Genomic DNA, 9,636 nt, shown 5'->3' with positions numbered 1-9,636 from the left:
AGACACCCCTGTTTCACACATAACCCCTCAGGATCATGGGCAGCGGCCCCAACACAGAAAGCAAACGGGGAGTCAGTCAGTCTGGAAAACACACACTGCCAGAGAACCAGGTAAACATTTCTTGACTTTGGCCTGGAGTTGCCTTCTGGCCCACACCCAGCCCACCCAGATTGAGGCCATGCGTCCCGACCCCGCCCTCCTTGGTGTCCCTGCCCCGTCCTCCCCGTCCTTTCCATCGCCACCCCTCCCCAGGATCTGCCTTCAGGCCAAAGGGCTGTAACCAGCCCAATTCCAGGCAGCTCAGGCCTGGGGGGCTTCAGAGCAGAGAATCTACAAGACACACAGGCATTTCCTGCTGCTGACAGCACAATTTCAAGATCTATTTACAAGGACAAACCCTCTTCTCTAAATTTTACACGAAGCCTCCCGTCCCTGCCCAGAAGAGTAGGGCAGAAGGTGGGGTGGGGGTGGGGGGAAGCCCCCAGCTGACCGCACATCTCAGGAGCTCGGGAGGACACTCCCCCCCAGGACTGGAGAGGCCAGGGGCCAGGACAGCCCCTCCTCCAGACCCACAAGAGCACCCAGACCCCTCCCCTGCCACGCCATTCGTTCGGCCCCCCAGGGGACGACAATGTCAGGCTGCACCAGCGGTGATGTCAGACTGCTCCATCAGGGTCATACCTGAGCTATGAAACAGTTAAGAAATATCTTGCCCCACTGGCTGCCGCACTCATAAAGGGACATCCACCTGTACTTCCGTGTGGCTCCAGAAAGGGCGGCTCTCTCTCTCTCTCTCTCGGTTGCTCATGCCCGGCGGGGAGAGAAGGCAGCGGCTGGCAGCACCACCCCCTGCCCATGCAGGCCAGCCCGGGGAGCAAGGCCGGGCCCCTCCCGCCCCTGCCTTCCCAGCGATGCTCCTGGGGAAGCTGTGGGGAACGTGTAGCCTCGGACGCTGTGCTCTCTCCTTCGGCCTGGCCCTCCTGCTCGACGTCGTGGGCCTGGTCCTTCTGCTCGTGGGCATCTTCGCCTCCCTTGACTTCTGGGACTTCTTGATCTACACGGGGTCCCTGATCCTGGCTTTCAGCCTGCTCTTCTGGATCGCCTGGTACACCCTCAACATTGAGGTGCCTCTTGAGAAACTGGACTTGTAGTCTGGCCGTGGGCAGAGGAGGAGGACACGGGCTTCCTGGCAGGTGGAGGAGAGCAGGGGTATGCTGCCCAGCCAAGGACCAGGTGAGTGCCCCTGACTGGCCTGCAGGCCTGGCGGGAGGCTAGACCGAACGGAGGGGAGACTGGAGGGACAGGTGGCCTGAGGACCGCTTCGCGGCTGGGGACTCTGTCCACCTGGGTTCCAGCGGCAGGCACTTCCCTCCCTGGGGACCCCTTTCCTCACGGAAACTGGAAAGGGGGTCTCCACAGACACTATTACTTTGGAGCCACCACAATGGTCCTGCCGTGTGGAACAGGAAGTTATCCCTTCAGCTTAGAACGTGGAGCAAGGAGCCCACCTGGACTCTCTGTTTAGGAGAATGCTTGCTTGGGAGAACTTTGAGCACTGCAATAGGATGGAAAGTTCCCTGATGGCTGCTTATGCCCTCACCTTGAGGGCTGCTTGCTGCAGCAGGAAGCGGAGCAGAACCTTCCAGGATGGCCCTTCTCATTTCCTTCCTCCTGCACCTGCCCAGATGGGACATTTGGAAGGGGTCAGGACCTGCCTCCACGTCCCCTCTCAGCGCACCTGCCTCCTCTCTCAGTGGTGCCCCCACCCCACGCTCCCAGGCAGCCAGCACCCCACCCACCCACCCCCAGCCAGCCTGAGAGACCTGGAAACTGAGGGACTGTGACTGACCATTTCATCCCAGCTGGGCCAGCACTGGGTTGACCAAGTGTAACCAGGGAGGCAGATAATTGTAAGGTGTTTCACGTGAACATGGAATGCAAAAGACAGAGCTGGTCTGGCCCCCACAACCCTGAACTAGAAGTGGGTAGCTCTCCCCAGAGGACTGAAGTTGGGGTCCTGGTTAGTTTGGTCATCATCTCCTCCTCCAAGTGGGCTGGACCCTGCCCCTAGGCACAGCTGGGCACTCCCTTTTGATAGCTGCATGGGAAAACAAAGGTCATCTTCGGGTTGGAAGGAGGCAATCATAACTGTGTCTTTTCTGGGGGATTCTACCTGACCCTTGGAAGGGGGAGAGGGAACAGTGATTTGGAGAGGTTTCAGGAGGGGAGGCTGAACTGTCCCCGGCAGGCGAAAGGACAGAGATGAGAAGTCAGAGCACCTGGGTCCTGCTCGCAGCAGCACCACTTGTTTGCTCAGGAGGCATCATGCCTCAGTATTCCCTATTTACAATTCCACCTGTAAACGGGGATAATGACCTGCCTTTGTTGTTGCAACACAAGGATGTGTCAGGCACTGTGCAAGGAGCTGGGGATGCTGTGAAGAGTAAGACACACAAGCTCTTTATCCTCAGGGAATTCCCATCAGGTGAGAGATAGACATGAGTCAAATAGCCTGACCAATGAGGCATCAATACAAGGACAGTCTGGTGAGGATTAGGAAGAAAAGGGATATTGCTCCTTGGGAATGTTCAGTAGAGAAACTGACCCAGAAGGTGGGGTCTTACAGAGGGAGGAGGTGGCTTGAGCAAAGATCCTGGGGTAGCAGGAGAGAGAAGAGAGCAGATTGATTGAAGGACAGGTGGCGAGTGCAGCGGAGTTTCAGAACCCTGCGGCGGGGGGAGGCCAGACCAGGCAGGGCCTAAAGTCTTCTTAGTTGTGATTTCAAGAACAAGAAGTCATTAAAGAGATGTACGAAGGGGTAGGGACTTGACATAATTTGATCTTTTTCCAAAAGACCACCTTGGCCAAAGGCACGGATGACAATGATGGTGACCTGTGCAAGCCCATCTGGGGAGTTCAGTCGCTCGCCTAAACAACAAGGGGTCCCCAGTTCAGTCTCCTTGTCCTTCACATCCTCCCTTCATTGAATTGAAAGTAGTTCAATAACCCAGTGATGAAGACCACTGGTCAAGACTCAGACTGTCTAGTTTGAATCCAGTCTTGTTTCTTACTAGCTACAAGACCCGGGGCAAGTTACAGACTAGTTATAAACTAGTTACGACTCCGCGACCTAGTTTCCAAATCTGGAAAATGGAGAGGGTGCTAATAATAGCCTCTATTTCAGAGATGATGCTAATGATATCCCCACCCTCATAAGGGTGCTGCAGAGATTAAGTTCATGTGCGTACAGCACCATAAGAGTGATAGTTGATGAAACAAGGGGCCCTCCGATAAACCTGTGTCCTTATGCGGGTAGCCAGCCCATTACAGCGGGGTAGGACCTTCCTCGGAGACAGACATCCCTGAAGCCTTCCCGACCAAGTCCTCAAGCAGCAGCATATGGTGTTAAGATTCCCCAGTGGATATGGGTGAGGGTCGCCCCAGAACTCCAGACTTCTGAGCTCAAAGGGACGTCAAAAGTTGTGGGTCCATTGTGGTCTTACTGAACACAATCAGGCAAATATCTCCTTCACCAGTTCAGTCCCCAAACTCCGAGTTCTACAGGATCCGAGAGTCAGCTGGCCCTTCCATCCAGCTCAGCTTGGACTCTGCATCCCTGAGGGTATCTGGGGCTGCCCAGAGTTACAGGTTGTGGTCAGCCAGGACCCACTGTTCAGGGGCTGCTCACCACCCACTGGAAGACCTCGGGCAAATTATCTGACGTCCCTCTTGGAGTAGAAGGTTTGGTCCCCAGGAGAGTTTTCAGATTGTTTTCTCCAGAGGCTGCTGGGGGCTGGGGCCGCAGTAGGCAGGCAAAACCTCACAGCCCATCTGCCCTACACACCAGAGCCTTTGGGTCAAGTATGAAGGTTCATACCAGACTTTGACATGAGACTTCGTGAATTTGAACCCAAGTTTTGATGTTAAAAGATATTTCTGAAACACCTCGTCCCACCCACTTCCTTTCTGTGACCTGTGTTCCTGATGTACTCTCTGACCATATTCGCAATTTATGGGCAGTTTATAACTGGCTCAGCCAGTTCTGCAGTCCTTGGAGTGGAGCAAAGGGAAGAGTGCATGCCCGAGAGGCTTGGTGGGGTGGTTGCTAGGACACCCCAAACCCACCCACCCGGAGACCAGCAAGCAGGTCGCCCCCCATTCAGCAGTCAGGACAGGGCAGGGTCACCCGGTCTCTAAAGCCTCCAAGACATTCCAGGAGTTCTGGGATGAGCAGCTCGTTTTTATCCCTCGACTATGTACCAAGTGGTTTTATGATTCGGTCGCTCTATTTTCCAAAGCTTTGCTTGCTCCACGCTCTCCAGGTTGGGCATCTTTTGTGGATAAAGTTCCCACAAAGGCAGGGGAGGATGCGTCCTTTCCCAAGAGGGGGTGAGTTCACACTCCCCCCAAAATGCACACTCACACACACCACACACATGTACCCACAGCCCCGCCCTCTGCACACATTCCCAATGTACACCCCCGCTTGCGTCCCCTCATAAACATGCCCACAGGCACACACACTCAACGTGCACGCCAACCTCTCCCATCACACACACCCAACTTGCACACAATCTATCCCCGATACACTCTCCCCACACACCCACACACACCCACATTCCTCACCTACACCTTCCATACACATCAACACCCCACGCACGCACATGTGTCACATGTCCCTCACCCACTACACACATACATTCACACACACATAAAAACCTCACAATCACAAGGCTTCCACATCCCATCTGCCCTGTTCACACACAAACAGGCCCTCACACCTGCCGTGCACATGCCAGAAAGACACCCCCACAGCAACAAGCATTTCCACCTCCAGCGACCAACGCGGAAAGGTGTGGAAAGGCGCCCAGCCCCGAGCCCTGGGAAGAGTGCTTCTTCCTGCTCACAGGCTCTCCTCTCTGCCTCGGAGGGGCCAGGGAGGCTGCCAGGTCGACTCAGAGCAGAGCCGGCTGGAAAGGCCTGCCTACCCGTGCGGTGCGCACTCTGGGGCTGCAGGAAGAGCTAAACTTTCTCTAAGTCCTGGAGGAAATGTCAGTCTAGAAGGAGAGAGCAAGCAAGTACACAGCGCCTCGAAAATGTACACGGAAGAAGCAGGGTCTCAGAGGCGCCTGAAAGCCCAGATGAAGAAGAGGGCTGGGGGAGAAGGTGGGTGACATGTGGCTTCAGCTTCTGGGTCCCGAGCAACCGATAAGCGCACGCCGGGCAGAGCCGGCACTTGGGAAGGCCCAGAGAGAAAGGAAGGGAAGAAGAGGGTGGCCCAGAAAGGGTACGCAGATGCTGCGGACCCGGGTTCCAGGTTCTCACTGCTGAACTTGGAGGACGTTGAAAGCCAGATGAGGACCCTGGCACTTGGAAAGCAAGGAGGGACTTTTGATGACTCCGTGGTCTGGAGGGTGACTTGGCTAGGCTTTGATTGAGGAAGAGCAACCTGGTGTCGCTTGCAGCAGGGGCTGGGGAGGAGAGGCATGGAGACTGCAGGGGCGGGGTGGTGGGGGGACATTTGAAAGCAGGGGCAATAACAAGAAACTGAACCAAAGTGATGGCTGCCGGGAGGAGGGGAGAGGGACAGAGACCCTGTGGGTGGACAACAGACGTCCAGGAGACATCCCAGTCTCCCTCAAGTGGGAGCAGGGGGGGGAGTGGTCATGTCACAGGCTTCAGAAAACTCTCCCACCGTGGAATCAGGAGAGGTCAGGGGAAGGCACGGGCTTGCTCAAATCTGGTGTTTTCCTCTGCACATGCAGAGCTGGGGGTGCAGGGGATACCGGTCAGCAGAACTGCCCAACAGGCCTAGAATTTACACTCAGAAAGGGGCTCATACCTGGAGTTGGAGGCAGGGCCTGAAGACAGGACTGTGGACGGGAGTGAAGCAGGTGGGATGGCGGAGGAAAGGAAGGTGGGTCAGTATTCGTTGGGCTCGTCACTTACTTTCAAGACTTCATTTGATGCTCACAACTCTGTGGGTTTGGGGTTCAGATCCCCATTTTACAGGTGAGGAAACTGAGTCTCAAGGTAGTCTCAGGACTAGCTCTGAAACTGTCGAGAGCCAGCACTAGAATTCACACCCGAGTCCAGCAGGCTCTGAGAACCATGCTTGTTTCACCCTGTCCAGGCTTGAGTTGACAGGTTCAAGTCTCAGACTGATCTATTTCGTCTTCATTTATTTGGCCCAGGTGCCGTCTGATGGAGAAGCAGCAAACAGACGTCCTGTCTCTGCAGCACCTCCTATAACAGAACCCACAGAAGCCAGAGGCTTTCAAAACACCCATCAGGATGTCCAGGGATGGCTATGAGGGCCAGGCTCCATCAAGACACCCGAACCCCTGCCCCTGGCCACTGGCTGACTGCCGCTGGTGCCCCAACTGTCTGTGAGGGTCTGGACCCCTAACATTGGCACAGTGGGGTTTTATGGCAATAGCTCCACTGTGGGCTTGGGCAGTCGGTGAGAAGTCCCGTCCTGCAAGGCTCCTCTCATTAATGTGCCTTTAAAAAACACTGGAGTCAAGTATAGAAGTCCAAAGGAGGTTTCTACGAGCACGCATCATGTGGAATTGCTGCTCCCTCAGCTCTTCAGACAGACTGTGTGAGATGGTCTACCTCACTCATCCTTCCATGTCATCCAGTCAGCACATGGGTGCATATTTCAGCTTGCCGGCTGACAAGGCAGATGCAGAGCCAGTGTGAGGGCAGGGGCCCACTTCCTTGGCTCTGGACACTGGGATCTACCAACGCTGCCCCCGACTTGCTCAGCTGGACCGTGGTGGGGGGGCTCACGTCAAGCTTTCGGTCAAATGAAACCCTCTGGGGTTTTTCTGACAAGCAAGCTGGGCTCCGCTGCACTGTCCTTGAGTCACTCATTTCTTGATCCTAAGAGCAGTATTCTATTTTTATCTTGATTCAACTGCATCCAATTCAGTGCAACCCAACTAGAGTACCTGGATCGGGGCGGTGGTGGGGGCGGGGTCAATCTTCACAAGCTCATCATCACTAATTTATATTTTCCATGGTCTAATTTTGTACTTTTTATTTATTTCTCACCCTAATCGTGTAGGTGTTTCTTAGAAGCTGCCTTGGATCTTTTATGGTGTGAGGTAGTTACCTAAATAAAAGAGTCAACTGGCCTTTTGTTTTAACTCGACATTAACTGTTTCTGGGGCTTTCCGGGTAGCACCAGTGGTAAAGAACCTGCCTGCCAATACAGGCAACATAAGAGACATGGGTTTGATCTCTGGGTAGGGAAGATGCCCTGGAGGAGGCCATGGCAACCCACTCCAAAATTCTTGCGTGGAGAATCCCACGAACAGAGGAGCCTGGATGGCTATAGTCCATTGGATCGCAAAGAGTCAGACATGACTGAAGCAACTTAGCACACACTCATAAACACACTACCTGTTTCTGAGTCTATGTGGTTCCATAACAATACCCAAACTCCCAACTTTAGGGCAACTTCTCATTTGTTTCACCTGCCTCTGTGCAAATCCTGGAATCATATATTCAGCTCAGCACCTCTTGGGAAGAAATGCACAGAACCAGGTGGATGGAGACAGTACATGGGTTATCCTAACACCATGGAAGCTTCTGGAAGCTCTGTGCTCAGCCACCAGCCTGGCTTCTCAGAATTAGGCTGGACTCGGGAACCTGAGGGCTTCCCCTCAGATGGTGGCTCAGACGGTAAACAATCTGCCTGCAATGGTAAGAGAACCCAGGTTCGATCCCTGGGTCAGGAAGATCCCTTGGAGAAAGGCATGGCAATCCACTCCAGTATTCTTGCCTGGGAGACCCCATGGACAGAGGAGCCTGGTGGGCTACAGTCCATAAAGTCACAAAGAGTCGGACATGACTAAAGTGACTTAGCACGCATGCACGCACCTGGGGACCCAGGTTAAGAGCCAGAACTGAGAAGGCACACTTAGGCAATGTGTGTGCAATGTTGGGGTGTTCCCATAGGGCAAGGCTTGGTCTGCAACTGAGCATCTGCCAGGGCAGGACAGTATCTCAGGGATCCCTGATGGCACAGAAGTAGAGGCCACAAGCGCCACACTCCATCTCAGAGATGATGGGAGCAGCACCCTGCCGACGGGATGCAGATTCCCTGGGGGTCTCATTGAAAGAAGACTCCAATTCAAGGAGGCCTTCCATTTCTTACAGGCACCAGGCAGTATCACTGCTGCATTTAAAATGTCCTTAAGACACTTTGTGAGGACCTTGAATAACCCTGTCCATTTAGAGAAGGGGACTCTGAAGCCTGCAGGTGACCTGGGTTTCCCAAATTCAAGCAGCTGAAGGGCGGCAGAGCCAGGGCTTGGGCCCAGGTCTGCAGGCTGCCTGCGAGCCCTCCTTGACTGCCCTCCCCACCCCACCCTAAGCTGTTGACAGACTCTCCCGAGCCCTGCGGAGCCCCGGGCAGCTGGAGCAAGCTGGGCAGCAGCCAGCGCAGGTGAGCACCTCACGCTGCAGGTGAGTCATGAACAGGCTTCACCCTGGCTGTGCCGCGCACCAGGAATGTGACCCTGACCAGGCTTCCACGCGGCTCTGTGTCACTGCAGGTGACAGGGCCGTGAGCCCGTGAGCACCCCCCACCCAAGGCAAGCAGGGGGAAAGCAAGGAGGACAAGGAGGGGCTGCGTTTCCACCAGACAGGGCCACACAGAGCTGGGCCGGGTCTGATCGGGGCTCGTCCTCCCAGTCAGCTAGGCGTGCAACGCCTCCTACCGCCCTCACGGCCCCTCTTCCTATCTGTTCCCTGAAGAGACGACTGGTCTTTTTCAGTGACCTGACTCAGTCCACTCTGCCACTTACAAGCTGAGTGACCTTCCAGGTGACCCCGGCCTATTCAGGGATAATATTATAACAATAATGACATCACAGTCACAGGACCAGGTGTCATTCGGTGCTGGCTTTCTGAGACAACATCCTGAATGTAAACACCTCACAGAGTATCGTTTCCCCTTTTGTAGAAGTCAAAACAGAGCTATGAAGTTTAGGTCACCTCCTCAGACGCCTAGTGACTCCAGGACTGCAGGACCGGTCACCTGTAAAGCTTTTTATAGTCAAGACTGCCACTAATAATAAAGTCTACACTTCACACAACAGGCACCCACAAAGTCAGGGCAGATGGGTATTCTAGGGGGCCGGGTGGTCCATCTCGGTTCTGCATCCCACCCTCAATCAACAGCCTTAAAGCCCCTCTGAGTCAACTCTTCTCTCAGTAAAATTACAGTGTCGTGGAGGAGGTGGATCAGAAGCTGAGCCCCTCAAGGTGGAGGCCGGTTCCAAAATGTATTTAGGTGAAGGACCAAAGAACCTTCTGGGTAAAGACCTGATGGCTCAGATGGCAAAGAATCTGCCTGCAAGGCACGAGACCCAGGTTCGATCACTGGATTGGAGCAATCCCCTGGAGGAGGGCATGGCAACCCACTCCAGTATTCTTGCATTGAGAATCCTGTGGACAGAGGAACCTAGTGGGCTACAGTCCCTGGGATCACAAAGAGACAAGACTGAGCGATTAACACTAACACTAACTAAGGGAAAAGAGAGTCAGGCAGACAAGTGTGGTCCAGCAACAACTACTTCACACAGCCATGTCCAGTGTCCCGCCTTTCCCCACACTCCTGCT

At 54.5% G+C, this 9,636-nt stretch overlaps 1 protein-coding gene across 1 annotated transcript; it reads left to right on the top strand.

The window, feature by feature from the left end:
* Window positions 1-911: 911 nt before the first annotated feature.
* Window positions 912-1,151, top strand: TMEM238L (transmembrane protein 238 like). The gene has a single exon (XM_070478414.1). The coding sequence runs from the start codon at window positions 912-914 to the stop codon at window positions 1,149-1,151; it is 240 nt and encodes a 79-aa protein (XP_070334515.1).
* The last annotated feature ends 8,485 nt before the right edge of the window (window positions 1,152-9,636 follow it).

This window comes from Odocoileus virginianus, chromosome 17 (assembly GCF_023699985.2).
Source record: "Odocoileus virginianus isolate 20LAN1187 ecotype Illinois chromosome 17, Ovbor_1.2, whole genome shotgun sequence".
NCBI classification, from domain to species: domain Eukaryota; kingdom Metazoa; phylum Chordata; class Mammalia; order Artiodactyla; family Cervidae; genus Odocoileus; species Odocoileus virginianus.
The sequence above is the reverse complement of the archived record's forward strand: the minus strand, read 5'-3'. Positions and strand labels throughout refer to the sequence as shown.